This window comes from Rhizophagus irregularis, chromosome 22, assembly GCF_026210795.1.
Source record: "Rhizophagus irregularis chromosome 22, complete sequence".
Lineage (NCBI taxonomy): Eukaryota > Fungi > Glomeromycota > Glomeromycetes > Glomerales > Glomeraceae > Rhizophagus > Rhizophagus irregularis.
The window spans coordinates 1226430-1244201 of NC_089450.1; the positions used below are offsets into that span (position 1 = coordinate 1226430).

The 17772-nt window shown below is 22.0% G+C and overlaps 4 protein-coding genes across 4 annotated transcripts; 1 reads left to right on the forward strand and 3 right to left on the reverse strand.

The window, feature by feature from the left end:
- Positions 1 to 479: 479 nt before the first annotated feature.
- Positions 480 to 1734, reverse strand: OCT59_014529 (uncharacterized protein; the record flags this gene model as incomplete). Its single annotated transcript, XM_025331262.2, has 4 exons — positions 480 to 551; positions 622 to 660; positions 731 to 1588; positions 1669 to 1734. The coding sequence occupies 4 exons, from the start codon at positions 1732 to 1734 to the stop codon at positions 480 to 482; spliced, it is 1035 nt and encodes a 344-aa protein (XP_025164455.1).
- A 32-nt stretch (positions 1735 to 1766) lies between these two features.
- OCT59_014530 (uncharacterized protein) lies at positions 1767 to 2102 on the reverse strand (the record flags this gene model as incomplete). The annotated part of the gene is made up of 1 exon (XM_066150086.1): positions 1767 to 2102. The coding sequence occupies one exon, from the start codon at positions 2100 to 2102 to the stop codon at positions 1767 to 1769; it is 336 nt and encodes a 111-aa protein (XP_066002293.1).
- A 7937-nt stretch (positions 2103 to 10039) lies between these two features.
- On the reverse strand, positions 10040 to 12260 carry OCT59_014531 (uncharacterized protein). Its single transcript, XM_025323112.2, has 8 exons — positions 12170 to 12260; positions 11920 to 12090; positions 11613 to 11843; positions 11446 to 11538; positions 11181 to 11365; positions 10917 to 11116; positions 10330 to 10834; positions 10040 to 10245 (listed from the first exon to the last, which is right to left on the reverse strand). Exons 1-7 carry the CDS (start codon positions 12176 to 12178, stop codon positions 10446 to 10448), a joined length of 1278 nt encoding a protein of 425 aa, XP_025164456.1. The 5' UTR covers positions 12179 to 12260; the 3' UTR covers positions 10040 to 10245; positions 10330 to 10445.
- Positions 12261 to 12543: 283 nt separating this feature from the next.
- Positions 12544 to 12951, forward strand: OCT59_014532 (uncharacterized protein; the record flags this gene model as incomplete). Its single annotated transcript, XM_025328976.1, has 1 exon — positions 12544 to 12951. One exon carries the CDS (start codon positions 12544 to 12546, stop codon positions 12949 to 12951), a length of 408 nt encoding a protein of 135 aa, XP_025164457.1.
- Positions 12952 to 17772: the final 4821 nt, after the last annotated feature.

The window sequence follows — 17772 nt, forward strand, 5'->3', positions numbered from 1 at the left end:
TATAATATTATGAAATTTATAATAAAGTTAGTATATAATGATAAAATTAATTATAGATGGTTTTGATTTAAGTAAAAAGTTCATTATGAGCCAAAATCAGGTTATCCTAAATCATTATATCAAGTTATAACTGTAATCATAATTATTTATAGAAATTACTATAATATCAATAATTTTTATAATGCAGCTATGAAATTGATTTATATTATGATTCTATGCCATAAAGCTTTTTAATATACTTATTTTGACTAATAATGACAGTAATAAAATTATACAAATTCATAGTAAAATAAAATCATATATACATTAAAAAAAAAATTAATTATTATAAATATTATATTATTTGAAATTACATTAATATTTGCTAAAATTGCAAAATTGTACAATATATTGTTTCGCATCATTCCTAATGGCTGAACTGTGGATGGTTGTACAAAATATTAAAAATTATTATGGAATTAAAAACTGCTATCATATTATTACACAAAAAAAAAATTAGGATATCTTGGAATTGCAAATCCTACACGGTTTTGTTCTTGATCAAACACGGCCTAAATAAAAAATATAAATATTATTATTAATATGCTAATTATTGATTAAATAATTTTAAAAACAACTTACATAAACGTTTTTTAGAAAGACGCCACCAAGTATCCATACCTATAAAATCAAAGATTTAATTTAGTAATAAGTAAAAAATAATTTTTTTAGTGATTATTTTTATATTTACATTCTCATCAGTTGAGGCTATTCCAGAATAACACCAGTCATTTGACTTGGGGTTAACACGTTCTCTTATCAAGTCTGCAGTATCAACAAAGAAGGGAACTTTATTAACTCTAATGGATAATTTGTTACTTTTAGATAAATTACAAGGAACTTGCCAAGTCTTTGTTTTAGAATCAAGTTTTCCTTTTAATTTATCATGAATGCTCTTTACGACTTTAGTACCCAGCACCATTAATGTAGATCCAGTATCAACTATAACGTCGTTTTTGCTTGCTAATACACTATTATTTAATTCTACTGAATCAATTGAAATTTGCCAAAATAGTTTTTTGGTCACAGGCGTATAAGTAATTGCTCCTGTAAATAATGACGGATCAATTCCACCAAATAAATACTCGCCACCAAAGAGGGATGAACCTAAACGAGCTGGTCTTAATAGTACCGAAAATATTTTTTTTGGTATCAATTTTTGGTTTACCATATTCGTAAATGGTGTTGTACTTCCCGGAACTGTTGATAAACCATCATAACCTAGGCCAAGTATTCCGTCAATAACATCAGCGGCTAAAGTTGCACTTTGTTCGTTTATAGTAGCAAATCTTTGATTTTTTATAATCATATTCCCAATTTGAAGTATATCTTCATTTACAAAGCCTTTGGCTCTTGTATTATCACCATATGCGATGTCAAATTTTGTTCCAACGGATTTAAATGTTTTACTTTTAGATGGAACAAATTTTCTATCATTCGCACATTGTTTACTACAATCTATTGATGGTATCCATAAATCTGCCGATCCTGTATCTAAGTTTATCAGAAATGATTGAGGCGGAGTTCCAATCGATATTTGTCCAATCCACTAACAATTTAATAATTTGAGTTAAGAAAATAAAAAAAAATAAAATAGAATAGAATAAATACTTATTATTAAATACTTACTTCGATATCATTTAAGAAATCAATAACTCCAATTGACTGCGGACTTGGATTTTCAACTTTTCCCATGTCAATAGTGGTAATTTTAGAAGTTGCTCTCTTTATATTCTTCTTTTTAGAACATTTTTTCTTTTTTCTCTTCTTTTTCTTATTTCTACAGCGTCTTTTTTTTTAATTTCATTTTCATATTTTAAAAGTTTTTTTATTCTACGTTGATGTCTAAGTGATGTTAATTGACTTAATTCATCAGTGGAATATTTAATCTCTTTCGGAATCAATCCAATTTTGAATAATTTATGTCTTTTTTCAAGTAAATTATATGTTGTCGAGTTGTTAGAGGAGGGAGAAGGATAAGATTGTTGGATTGGTGTGGGATAAACGAAGGATATTGTTTGTAAGGATAAAAATATCAATGATATTATATATATGCCTTTCATTTTTGTTGATGAAATTGAATGAATGATGAAAAGGTCATATTTAAAAGATGATTTTAAAGGGAATGAGAATTAATTTAATTTATAAAAAAAAACACATATATATATAAGGAAGAATGTTTGTTATTTCTTTTCGTTAACGTGTTACAATTTGATAACACCAATTTAGATAAATACTAATTTTGGATCTAACCGATTCATCTATGTAACATCCTAAATCGTAACAAACATTTGTGATTTATGAATGATAGATGCACTGCATTTAATATTTTTTTTATTTGTTTGTACTTAACTTTATATTAAAGAGCCAGATGATGGTTTGATTATTGGTTTTTTGAATATAAGTACAACTGGCCATCCAATCATTATGAACGAACGAGGAAAAGTTTGAACCGGTAACAAATCGTCCAAAATGGTGTAATACACTTTATTTTTAAATGGAAGAATTATTTCTTCTATAGTCCAATTATTTTCTTATTTGGATTTGATTTACAGTGCCAAGATTCTTTATATGCGAACATTTACATTGTACCAATGCATTTTGCTAACAAATCTGTCCATTATAGTGCAACCAATAAATTAAATTCAAAACAATAGAATTAGGACTCGTATGAAAGTATGTTTAACAGGCAATAGAACAGATATAATCGATTCAAAAAAAAAATGGAAAATTTGGTAGAATCACATTGAACCATTTTGCTGTGCCACTAACTTCTAGTCTAAAAAAAATCGAGAAATTGAGTTCGTCAAATTCCTTTTACAGATTGCCGTAATTCTGTAATTTTTGAAGTCTTTATAATATTAACAATGTGTTTAATGTTAAATACTGTATAATGCTTTTATGAAACTCATTTGTATGACGCGTGATGAATTTATTTTACATTATGATACTTTCCGATTTTACAGTAATAGGGTAAAATTTCTGGATCTCGTAGAGTAATCATTATGTATTAAAGCGACCTAATTATTATCTAGATATAAAATTTATTAGTGAGAGAAAATTATTTAAAGCTTGAAAATAGAATTGAAGAAGCTATAGTAGACCAGATTATTAAAAACTTTCTCAGTTATATTTTTGACTAGATTCAAACAATAAAAATTTTTATTTCATTTTTTTATAATACATCTTATTTATTAAATATTTCAGAAAGTTAAAACTTACTCCTGTGACAATAAGATAAGTTTTCCATATATATTTTTAAGAAATTTTATTTTTTCATCTTTTTTTTTCTTTTATCTTTTGTAATTTATTTTTGGACAATAAATAATTGATTGCTTATATAGTATAAAGAAAAAACTTACATTACTTTGTAAAGAATATAACTTTTTACTTTAATGAACTTTTGCTTTTGATGTTTTATTATATTTTAATACTTAAATAAAAATTAAACCAGTTTATAGCAATTTTTATTTTTTTGTTTAAAAAAAATATTATTTAAAAGAAAAAATGTTTTAATAGTTTATCATCTAGATCATTTTTCTTTTCTTTTTTACTTCAGTTTGACTTCTTTCATTCTTTAATTCTAATAAACAACTAAATCATTCCTTCCTTTGATATTTCTCTAATAAATAACCAATACTTTTTTTTCTTTGATACTTCTGGAAAACTAGGTTTAGCAGAAAGGGATTTTTTTTTTTGATAATCCAAGTATAAGTTCTTTAAGAAAAATTCAACTATATTGTTCTATTAAATAATAGAATATACATGCATTTGTACATGTATTTTATAACAATAGGCTTATATTGCCAATACTTCTTTTAGATAGGTTTTCTTTTTGCAGGAATATTTGTGATTATAATAGTAGTTCTTAATAATTTTAATGTTTTAAATAAGTTATGTTGTATTAAACTTATTCCTATTTATTAGTTCAAAGATAAGTATTTGCAATAAATCTTTTATAATAGTTTAAGAAGATTGTATAAGATTAAAATATTTTTTATAACCTTTTTTGTCTTATAATACCCTTTCTTTTTATTAGTATTAGTAATTTTTTATTTTTTGAGTTTGAGCAAAAATTCTCAATGTGGAGGTAGGATGACAAAAAATTGGACTGAAAGTACATTAAAACGAGAACTAAAAGACAGAATGTATAAAAGAGAACCTAATATAAGCGGTAATAATATAAAGATTAATACTGGACTTTAAAATTATTAAGCTATAACTTTAACTATAAAAAGAGTTTACAATAAAAGTCTTATTATCAAAAACTTTGTTATTTCATTATATATTTACAATAAAATAACCTTTATACTAATGAACCAATAATTTTTAATATTTTAAATAAAGTTATTAAAAAATATATGATAGTTCTATAACAATTTAAGTACTTATACAAAGATTATTTTTGAAAGACTTTTACTAATCTACTAGAACTATAGAATGCTTTGAACACAACTCTTCTTTACTTTTTTCTTTACCTATTATTTACTTTTTATTGCCAGCTTTTTCTATTTGTCAAATCACAAGACTTCCAATTAGGAAACCTTTTAATAACTTTTGAATTGCATCACGTTTTAAACTAGACATATTTTTAAATACTTTTCACAATTTACTAGCCTAATAACAAATCATTCTAAATTTAAAAGATAACTTCCATTTTGAATATAATTACGAAACAGACAACTATTTTTGAAAATTTAATGGCATTTTTGATGTAATATTTAACTCAACTTTTATTCATTATTGTAAAAATAATTGATATTGATTTCTCTTTAAATAACCTTTGATAAAGACTTTAGGCTTCATTTTTGATTGTTCTTATACATTTCAAAAGAAGAAGGATAGAGATAAAGATTACTTTTATGGAACTTATTTCTATTTTTTTATATTTCATTTGTTATCTGTTTTATTTTAGTATATTTATTAAATTTCTTTTCATTACTTTTTTGAATAGAACTTATATATATAAAGGATTTAAAAATTGTTTATATTTTAAAAAGGTTACTAGTGTTTTGTAATTATTTTTATGTGTCTGAATATCTGATGGTAAATAACAAGATATATTATAATATACAGTTCTCTTATTGTAAATGAAGCTTTTCATGATTATATTATTAAAGATTATTTGTATATATAAAATTTTTTTTTTCTGTGATTAATTAGTCTTAATTTTATTGTGTATCATTCAAATCCTACAATTTGATTAGAGAAAGTTGCCTGGTTTCTATTCTTTTTAGATATTTATGAAAGGGGTGATTTGAGAAGTATTTGTCATAATTGCTTTACAGGAATTTAATTCTTTTTTTCTTTTTTGAATATGATGTAGTGAGCTGTGATAACCTTGTGAAGAAAGAGAATATTATATATTAAGAACAGGACATTTTAAATGAATTCTACCCTTTGAGCAAAATTGCCATCTAATAATACATATATAGGATGCTTCTATGCTAAAGTTCTGAACAGTTCAGTTCGATTTTATTTTTCAGTTTTTTTCTAATTGATCAGTATCCAGTAATTGTAGAAAGCTGCTGATCAATAGTTCATTGAAATCATCTCATCGAGACGATTTGAATAGTACCAAAATTATCTTTCTAGTGTCAATAGATGGTAAGTTAATTTTACCAATTTTTTAAAAAATAATTTGCTATCTATTGATGCTAAAAAGATGATTTTGGTACCATTTGAACCATCTTAACTGAATGAAATGATTCTAATAAACTATTGAATTAGATTTCTATAACTACTAAATGGCGAGTTATTATACAAAACAGATTCTGATTAATCAGAAAAGAACTGAAAAATGGAATTGAACTGAATTGTTCAGAACTTTATTCAATACATAATAAATAATTTAATTATTAATGATGTTAGATTTTTAATTTAGGGTTTTTTTATTTTATTTATGTAATTAATTTAGCTTTAACATAGTATTTAATAAACTTTTAAATGCATTGTGGTTAAAAAAAAAAAAAGATTATATAATAAAAAATAATTTTGTAATAAATGATATAGTATTTCAAATTCATGGTGATTTTAATAATGAAGAAAAGGTAAAGATAAAAGCAATATGGAAAAATCTTTGGAATTTTTAAAAAAAAGCTAATAGATGATGAGAATTTTAGTTTTTATAATACTATAAATCAATGGATTATTAATAAATAATTTACTTAATAAAAAGAAAATAAAGTTTTATTTTAATTCTATAGCAATAATAATTTGAATTATACTGAAAATATTGATTAAAGTATGGTAAATATTATTAATTTCATTAATTAAATATATATTTTAGTTTATAAATACTATTAGCATATTTTGAAAAATTTTATTTGAATTAATAACTAAAATCTGTTAATTATCTTTTAATTAATAATAATTGTATGTTTTTGTTATTTAAAAAAAAAATTAATTATATATTTTTTGATTATTATGATAATTATTATAATGATTTTAGATGAATTATTTTTTATATTTTTGATACTAATTATTTTACTTAATTGATTTTATTTTTGGTATTTACAAAGAATATTAGATAAATATTATTAGGAAATTGTAAATTTATCTTATAGTATAAGATAAGTTTGGGTTTAGTTTTTTAATAAAATTGGAAAATATTAAACAAGTTTATTATTAAATATTTTGTTGATTAGTCTAATATTTTATTTATTTGTATTATAATCTTTTTTTTTATTTTTTTTATTTATAGAGTTATAATAAATTTTTTTTTAATTTAACGTTATTATTATCAACTCTTCTTATAACAAATTTTAATATACAATATAACAGATCTTTAGTGTAAAACAGATTTTAACATATAAAAAAAATCTTATTATATTAAATTTTACTAATTAAATACTGTATACTATTTAATGAAGTAAATTTTATAAATCATATATGAAAAATGCCTCTTTTAATAATGAATTTTTTTTTATAATAAATTTTTTTCAATATAACAAAGATATTTTGTGTAATTTGTATTTTTGCATTATAAAATATAATTATTATTAAGGTTGCTTGCCGAAACCTAGAGGTTTAGGCAAGATGGCGTTTCGCCGAAAAGCGAAATTCTGCCGAAACTATATTAAAGTTATATTAAAAAACTGGCGAAACTTTGGAGAAAGGCGAAACTGCCGAAACTTATTATAAATGCCGAAACTGCCGAAACTCTGCCGAAACTATAATAAATCTATAGTAAAATTTTGACAAAACTAATCGTAGGATTTTGAAGAGGTTTAGACAAGCAACCTTAATTATTATATATATAATATACAAAAATTTTCTGGATTATACCAGATTTCCAATTATATTAACTATAATGAAAACCTGATCAGCCCAGATGTCCACTTCGTTATATTAAAAATTAATTATATAAGAAGACTTTAAAATTTCTTTGAAAAATATTAATTAGTAAAATTTTATATATAAAGTAAGGTTGTGGGCGAAACTCTATAGTAAACGTGAAACTTGACAAAATTATATTAAAATATTAATAAAAATTTGGTGAAACTTGATTATAAAAATCATATGAAATGACAAAACTATAATAAACTCTTATAAAAAAATTGACGAAACTGAGGTTTAGACATTTTGCTAAATTCAAAAACCAGTTTAGCCTGCAACCTTAATATAAGGTATAACAATTAGTAATGAAATATTGTAAAATAAAAAAGTTATAAAATATGAATTTTAAAATTAAAGATTAGACAATCTAGATAAAATTGATTTTAAAAAAAGTATTATATATTTTAAAAAATAGATGTTAGATTGAAAGTAGTAATTTAATAGTATAATTTACTAAAAGTTATCTTTCATTTAGAATTTATTTGATTTAATAAAAAATATTATAAATCAATAAAAAATTCTTTTTATTTATAATTTTACTTATACTTTTTATATATTATATTAAAATCATTTATAATAATTGTATAGTAATTATAATTTCTGGTAAATTCTAAAAAGGTGAAATATATTGATATATACTTTCTATTTTAATTATGAATAGTAAATATAAAGATAAATTTGTATAATCCTTAAAATCTATTTTATATAGTCACAATCTATTTATAATTAAAAAACTTATATTAAAAAGCACTATTTATAGTTTATTAAAAAACTTATATTAAAAAGAATTATTTATAGTTATAGTTATATAAAGAATACATTAAATTATTTGGTATCTAATAATTGTAAAAGATGTATCACAACTTATTAGAATCATCTTACTAAGATGAATTAAATAGTAGTAGTTTTATTTTTTTACAGTTATAGGCTAAGTTATTTAACAAAATATAAAAAATTGGCATTATGATAGATTATGATATTTTTTGATTTATATTTACTGCATCATTTAACATTTTACTAAATTGTTTAATACCTAATAATTATAAAAAATTAATTAATAAGTAATAACTTGTTAAAATTATCTCATTATAACAAATTAAATGATAGTAAATTTATTTTTTTATAGTCAATATTAACAGAGTTATTACTTAAAAATTATTTAATATTTTTAATTTTAAAAATTGATCTAGTAATTAGATTTTAATGAATTTTTATATCATTAAATTCATCTCATTGAAATAAATTAAATGGTAGTAAGATTATTACTCTACAATTAATATTAGTATAATTACTACCTAAAAACTATTTAATATTTTAATTTTAAAAATTGATCTAGTTATTGGATTTTAATGTATTTTATATTATTAGAATTATTTCATTAAGATGAATAAAATAGTAATAAAATTTTCTTTTTATAATTAATATTAATGGAATTATAATATAATAAAGTTTTTAAGTATAATTTTAGTTAATTTTTAGCTATATATAAAAAATTTTTTATGTAATCATATTTCTTTATAATCATTTAATATAAACTGTTCTAAATGTATAATTATAAAGAGAATTGTTTTATTTTAAAATTAACATAAGTTATTTTGGTATTAAGATTTTTTTTAATTATATCTATATAAAAATATAACAGTTTTTGTATTAATTTTTATTTAAATTTTTTATATTGTATTAAACAAAATTTCTGATAAAGTTTATTTAGTTGTAATTTTTTTGGATTATATGATTGATATCTTTTTAGATATATTTTAATAAAGTGATTGGATGATTTATAAATAAAGTAAATTTTATTTATTTGATAGCATTATAACACTAATATAATTGTGAGTTTTGATATAAATAAAATTTTCTTATAAGACAAAATTAATAAAGATGAAAATAAACCAAATTTTAGTATTAATAAATTTAAAAAATCAAAAAGATTTTTTGTAAAATAATAAAATAATTGCAAGATATTTCTGCTGATTTTTCTTTATATGTATATATTCTTTTTTTATTACATTAATTAATTTTTGTTTAGATCTAATTAGAGGTTTTCTTTTTTGAATCTGACAATCCAAATGATCTCACAGATTCTTAATTAAATTTGGATCTGAATTTTACAACACAATTGAAAGAAAATAAATATAATATTTTTTGTTAAAATTTTTAAAATATTTTTTTGTTAATTAAAATTTAAGTTATTTATATTATATAAATATATTATTATTACATTTATTTTAATTTGATACTATACTTTCAATTGTGCCTTTAGTAATATTTGATATTTCAGAAACTTATTATAAGTTTAAAATAGCTTTTTTCTATAGAATTAGGTTTAAAAAGATAATTATGTATATTTTTTTATTAGTAATATATTATTATAGTAATATAGTATAATAAATAAATATTATATTATAATAAATATATAAATTTTAATTATTTTAGTGAGGTACTTTTTCTAAAAGTTTTTTAAGTAAAAAAAAACTTTACCTTACTTTTTGTTAAAGAAATAAATTTGTAAATCTTTTATTTATAAATAAAGTAAATAGATGGATAAGAAAATAATGGAAATTTTTTTTAAATTTTCAAAAAATATAATGCTTTTATTTTCTGATTTGTAAATAACTAAAAGTTAAAGATTAATTTATAATTTAAAAAAAATCAAAGATTTGATATTATATATAATAAGTATAAATTATATACATATATACTTTTTTAGTATATTTATTAGAATTTGTAATAAAAATTGCTTGTTGTAAAAAATTTATGGAAATGCAAAACTATTACACTTAATATAAACTTACGCTAGGATTTTATATATACTGTATTATCAATTTTTTATATTTTAAAGCTTATACGGGGTAATACACCTACAATCTTGATAAAAAAATCAAATAATGTTTAGTGAATTATGTATAACATAATTAGATTAACAATTACAAATGTGATTTAGAAACATACCTTAATTTATTAATTAAATAAAGGGCAAATCAACACAATTTAAAATTCTAAGATAAATGGGTCGCACAAGTTAATTTTACTTGGATCTAGTTTTTTTATTGACCAATAGCCAATTTTCAGGGTGAGCCAATGTATTTTGGATCAACATCCATTTCATCTGCAGAAGATTGTTGTTGCTCATCCTCCTCCTCATCTTTCTCATCTACTTCGTCTTCATCATCCTCATCATCCTCATCACTTTCATCATCATCATCATCATTATCTTCTTTTTCATCTACTTCATCATCATCATCACCTTCCTCGTCACTTTCATCCTCATCATCATCTTCTTCCTCATCTTTACTTTCCGATATAGTACGACCACTCGTAGCTAACCTATGAGCTTCTTTTTCGGCTTTCTTTCTCTCAACATTTTTTTCTTGTTCTTTTCGTCTTAAAGCAGTTTCTTGCTTCTTTTTTTGTCTTTCGCGCTCAATACTTTTTATTTCTGCGGGTGTTTTCTTAACTAAAAAATATGTAAAAAAATTAAATAGAAAGAAAAAAAAAAATTTATTAAATAACAAAATTTCAATTATTTAATTACTTACTGAATTCATGAAATAAAATTTCTCCATCACATAAACCACTTTGAATTTTAACTAATTGTAATTCCATTCTTGGACCAATTTCAGTTAATTTAATAGCACGTTGATCAGACTTTTTGTTGATTTTACCAACAAAATCTTGTGCCAACGTTACTGTAGCTTCAACTCCACTTTCAGCTTCACTTTCTGATATATGACCTTCTCTAAAAAAAAAATCATTTTAATTATTATTTTTTTTTAAAAAAAAAAGTAATATTATTTAATTACCTTAATACAAATTCACTAATATCACGATATTCATGTAAATCTGGTACATTAGAATTTATTACTTTTCGTACACTTTTACTAATTCCTATTGGTTTTACTCCTATACTATAATGTCTAAAATCTATTATTTTCGTATCAGGATTATAGTTAAATAATACAACTCTACGAGCATCTGATAATTGAATCTTATTTTATAGTAAGAATCAAAAAAAGGTAAATTTTAATATAAATTTGTAAAGTTAAGATTTAACTTTAAATAAATTACCTTGTTAACATTTATAGAAGGAAACATGGATTGAAACATAGTTATCATTAATTTCAAATGATTTTCATCACCATCAAAATTATTTAATACAAGCTAAAAACAAAGAAAGAAAATAAAATTATTAAAACTATAAAGAAAAATAGTTAACAATAATAAAATTTTTTTACCAATGGAGGAGTATGAAATTCGGAAATAAAACTTTTTGGATCAATTTGAGAAGCTAAAACATCTCTAATTAAAGAATATTTTAACACTCTAAAACATAAAGTTGGACCTCTTGGAGTTCTCGTTAATCTAAAATTAGTTCCATTATCCGTTCGTGTAAATATTAAAAATTGAGTTACACCAAATTGACCTGCTATGGCTACAAAATCTTTTAATCGATTTGATTTTCTTTCCTTATAAATAATATGATTTAAATAAATTAGGAAATGTAAGAAAAATGTAGAAAATATAAAAAATTTTTTTTAATACTTTTAATTTTGTTGCAGTATGAGGTTCCATAACTCTTCTCATGTCTCTAACTAAAGCTTCAACAGATTTTCCTACATGACCAGATTTGAATACAAAACTTTTTGGTAATTTTGGAGAGTCAGGACTATTTGTGACAGTTTCATCAACCTTAACATGAGTTCTTCTCTTTTTCTAATAAAATGAATAATAAGATAAATAAAAATAATTTCATTAAAAAAAAAGTAGATATTATACAAAAATGATATAATACTCTCGCCATTTTTAGGTAAAAAAGAGAGAAAAAAAAAAATTTCAGATAATCTTAAATCAGCGCAGTAAAACGTTCATTGTAAATAATTAAATGATTTTAAAAAAGGAATTGAATTATTGAATTATATATGACGATATGACGATCATTATAAATTGAACGTGTAACGACTGTAACGTGTACCGATTAACAATGAACTGGACCTTTGCGAATACAATTTACAATATTTTATATAAATTGGGAAATTCAAAAAAAAAAAAATAAAATAAAATAAAATATTTTATTGATAGAAATTTCTTAATTTTCTTTTTTTTAAAAAAAAAGAAAAAAGAAAAAACCTTTACTTTCTTTTTAATATAATTCGTAAAGAAGATGAAATGTGTTTTATAGGTAAAAACAATGATTTGGATATGTTTAACGATATGGAAGAAAAATGTCCAACACTTCGTATATTTTTAAGAAAAGATAAAATTATCAAGCCAATTGGACTTATTTGTCGTAAAGGAATACAAAATATAAAAAATGGGGATTCAACATTTCATTTCTCATTTATTCATCCTGACTATGGTATTATTAAAGTAACAAAAGATGTTTTATCAACCAAATCAAAATTTGCTCAAGAGATTAAATTATTATCAGATATGTTTTATAGTGATATAGAAATTTCTCAACCAAAATTTCCGATTAATTTTCAAATAAATTTTGAAATTTTAATTTTTGATAATTTATATTATTTAGAATCATTAAATAATTATATAAAAGATCAATTTAATCAATCTCATTAATTATATTATGTATATATATATATATCAGATATATGTAAATTTATGTAAAAAATTTTTTATTTTATTTTATTTTATTTTATTATTTTTATGTAATTTATTATTATATAGTAACTATATTATTATTATTGTATATTTCATATCCGTTAAACGGTTTTTACCGATTTGGTAAAAACATTTTATCAACATTTAACTCTGAAACAAAGGATTGTTCAAAATTTTTCTTTACGTAAATAGATTTATTACTTACTGGAATAGTTAATTTTTAAATAAATGAAAATTTTATAATTAAACCAATGGATTTTGCCACGTTCAAAATTGGTTAATTCGAGAAAGTTGATTATTATTAAGTTTCAGTACTACGAATTTTTTTTCACGAACATTCCGAATTTTACTTACATAATAAGAAAACTTTAGAACGCCAAAATCAATAAAGAACGAATATTTCTTGCAGGAAAAGTGAACCTTAACTTTAACAATAAAAAGGAAGATTCCGAATTTTTCTGTAGTGGGAAAACACGGGAAACTTCGGAACTTTATAATGAAATCAAGTTAAAATATAGAAACTGTCGAATTAAAATTATTCCCACCCCACGAATAAATTATAAACTGGGGATATTGTAATTTATTGTACAATGAATTATGTAATATCAATTTTTTTTTTTTATTATAATAAAGTACAGTACATAACATACATACATTGCCGATAAATGACATACGCGATTTACGTACATATCGTTATTTTTTTTTTCATATCGGTAAAACCATATAAAGTAGATATGGTTACAATAGAAATATTGTCAATGAAATATTTATGATTTACCGATTTAAGTGGTATGCATCAATTAAAGTCATGCGATCCTCAACTGGCGTAAAAGTGATAGAGGGGAATTACAATTTTTAAAGATAAGGCGTACAGCAAACTGACAAGAATTGCAGAAATTTCGAATTAAATAAAGTTTTAATTAAATTATTTGAGGAATTAAACCGCCCTTGGTTAAGGGACCATCATCCTTTTATATAATTATAATATTGTATGAAATCTTAACTTTATTATTAACTGAACCTAAAAAAGATAAGATTGATATTTTTTGAATTAATTAGATAATGAATAACAAACAACAATAAATTCGGAGAATTATCTTATATTTTTTCAAATCTCTGTAAACCTCTCACAATTCGTCGTTTGACACACAATGAGATGTGAAGTTATTGCATTAGAGAATCAAAACAAATAACAAGAGTAGTTATAGAACAATATGAGTACAATATATCATTATTATAATTTCTAACAATAAAATAATAAGGATTTTTGAAAAAAAAAAAAAAAAAAAAATTTTTTCTTCCAATCAAATAAGAGACCTGCATTAAATGTGAGCATATATAATAAATTAACGCGTAGAAAAAAAAACAAAACTTGTCAGATTTAAATTTTTATCGCATTATTTGTATTACGAGTTAATATAATCGTATTAAAGTTTTTATTTATAATCGCCGTTTTTATTATGATATTGTAGCACAATTAATTATATATTTTTTTATTTGGAACTCATTTTGTTTTAAAAGAAAGTGGTAATTGGGATTTTTCTTTTTTTTTTGGGTCAAATAAAGAAGCTTTTGATCTCATTTTTTTATCAAATTCATATGGAATCATGACTACACTCATTTAGTTTAATAGTAATAATAGTCTGGAACTATTATTAAATTTTTTTTTTTTTCGCTTTCGACATTTTAATCAAATCGCGTGATTTCCATTGAATTTTCGTATTATTCATTCCCTTTAACCCATTAAAAGTCCGCATCATGAAATCCTCTTACATCTTATATATCCGCATACGTATTTTTAATGTATATAAATGAATTAAAAAAAAAGGTTATCTTTTTCCGTGAAAATTTATTTTAAAGTTAGGTTTTAGATATTATAATACTATTCTGTTCCCTTTATTTTATTTATATTACCTTCGATCAAAATTCTCTTTTAAGGAAAAGAAAAGATTTATATGTGGTGTTGCTATTATTTTGTTCCTTCGTAATTCAAAATACTTTTTTTCTTTTTTCTTTAAAGCGAATTTCTTTTTTCGATCATGATTGTTTATTCGCAAACCTTGCGGTTATTGCTTCTCTTTTCTTATTTTTCTTTTTTTTTTCCCATTTTTTTTTATCCGATGATGTTCGCACGTAAAAAACTTCAAAAAAAAAATAGACTTTTTTTTCGTATTGTTCACATATATATATATACAGCTGTATAACCGAAGATAAATCATGATTTATTATTAGAATTCGTTTCGTTTTACAAAGAAAGAGTTAGAAAAAAAAAGAACTTATTTTTTCTAGAATTGGTCCTTTTTTTTATGTATTTTTAGTATGTAATTTTTTTTTTCGTTAAACCACCATCTAAGATTATTATTATATTATGATGTTACTTTTCTTATATATATGCCCGATCGGATCAACAATCATAAACAAAAAAAATGTATCGAGTTTTGGAAAATTTTATTCCTTTTTATTATTATTATTATTATTATTAATTCTTTTAATTCATAATTAATAATATTTTGTAAAAAACGGTATGTTAATTTATCATTTTCACGTGATTTGTGTTTTTTTTTTCTAATTCATGTAATTCATTAATTCATTTGATAATTATCGGAAAATTTTCTTCCCTAGTACTACGTAGATCCGATTTACAAATCTTAGATCTACGAGAGAAACCTGGAACCTGGATCTTGATTTCTTAAAGACTGGAAATACAAACCACACTTTAGATTGTCGGTTTTAGTTTTAGCGCAGTAATATAATAAAAGAAATTATATATATATTCATTTAATTAACATTTGCATTTTCAACTATTTACTAACCTTGAATGTCCAATTTCAGCTCCGGTCTATTATAATACTTGTTATTCCATGGATATCAATGAATAACTAAAATATTCACCCATGTCCTGCTTCCCTCGAAGGGAGGGGAGCTTCGGTGTATATGTAGTTTATTAGATATTCATGGAATAACAAGCTATAATTCTGGCTATCTTTGCCCGTATACATCGATGGATTTTGTAGATTATACCGGTGGAGTAATTCCATCGATGTATACATAATACCGATGGGTTAAAATTTAGCGAGAACAAATATTATCTCATGATGTGATATTACCTAGTGTTTCGTCAGTTATTTATTCCGTTATAATCGTCATATCTGATATAATTTTATACAAGTTAACTAAAAGAACTAACTTTACTTTTTTGATGAATATAGAAATTTATCAGGAAAATTTTGTGTAGCTACAGTAACAAGCCACTGTTGTAGATACTATTAAGTACCGTAATAATATTACTGATATACCGGGAGTCAAAAAAAATTTTATATTTTATTTGTATTGGTATAAACCTATAATAAATGTCGTATAGGCACTGTTTAATATTTGATTTAAAAATTACCTAGTACCTCACGGTTACTGCACAATACTACAAGGATTTAATAATGATACTGCTGTTTGTACCGAAACTTTTGTTAATACCGAACCGGAATAATTTCATTGGATATAACAAACTTTTATATAATAAAACACTATATAACGCATCCCGAACCGAACTTAACCAGCCCATATATATCAGTTATATAATAGCATTCATGTGACTATATAGTAATCCAGGCCAAATTTATAGTGCTGGCCAGAATCCTACCTGTTTTTTTTTATACATTTATTTTAGCAAATGTACGAGTTTACGAAGTACATTTGTAAATCAATGAGTAACGTAGGGACAAATAAATATAATAAAAGCCAATAACCATGAATCTTTTAATTCTTATATATATGTATTTTATATATAATTTTTTATTTTAATAAGAAATAATAATCAATTCTTATATTATATAACTGAATTTATTAGTTATTAATAAAAAAATTTAATTAATTGATTTATTATAATAAAAATATTTGATTGATTAATACATATATGTTAAAAAGTAATTCATAAAGCAATTAATTTTACTTTTATAGGGAATTATAAAAAATTAAATATAAAATATTTCTAAGAAAAACATCCTATTAGATCTGCAAATATTTCCAATAAATATATATTAAAAGTTATTATATTTTATTAATTTATTTATAAAAGTTTACAATTTTTTATAAATTATTTATATTTTAAATTTTACAGTAAGGTTTTTATATAATTATCTAGCATTTACTTATTTTTATTATTTTATATATTATTTTTAGAATATTATTAAAGTTAATTTTTTTTTTTTACTGCAGCATATTTAATACTTTATTAATTCAATTAATATATAATAATTAAATATAATAAAATTAACATTATTAAATACTAAACTACTAGGTAAATTTTAAAACTATGAAAATAAATGCTATTTATAACATTATTTTCTTAAAGGAAAACCCCTTCTTTCAATCTTTGTTTTTTTGGTAATCTACAAGATCAATTATGTGCAATAAAAACTATAAGGATTAACAAAATAAATTTAAGGTAAAAAAGAGTTAGTGAATAAACTTTTTTCATTAATCATTATATCTATTTTTTAGCAGAAAAAAAATTTATTACTTTAAAATGGTTTTTAATAATGAAGCAACACTCTGATCTCATTTAAATAAGACTTTCAACAGAATTCCACTTACTTATAATAAAGGTTACCATAGAAAATTGATCCCTTACTAATGATTTTTACTTTACTTTTTTCTTAAATTCTATTGATTAATTAGCTAAAAAGAAAAAAAATTATAATAATGTAATATAAAATTTCCTGTCTAGGTTTTGTATAATTATGTGTTTTATCATTATAGCTAATTGCAAAATTGTAAGACCAC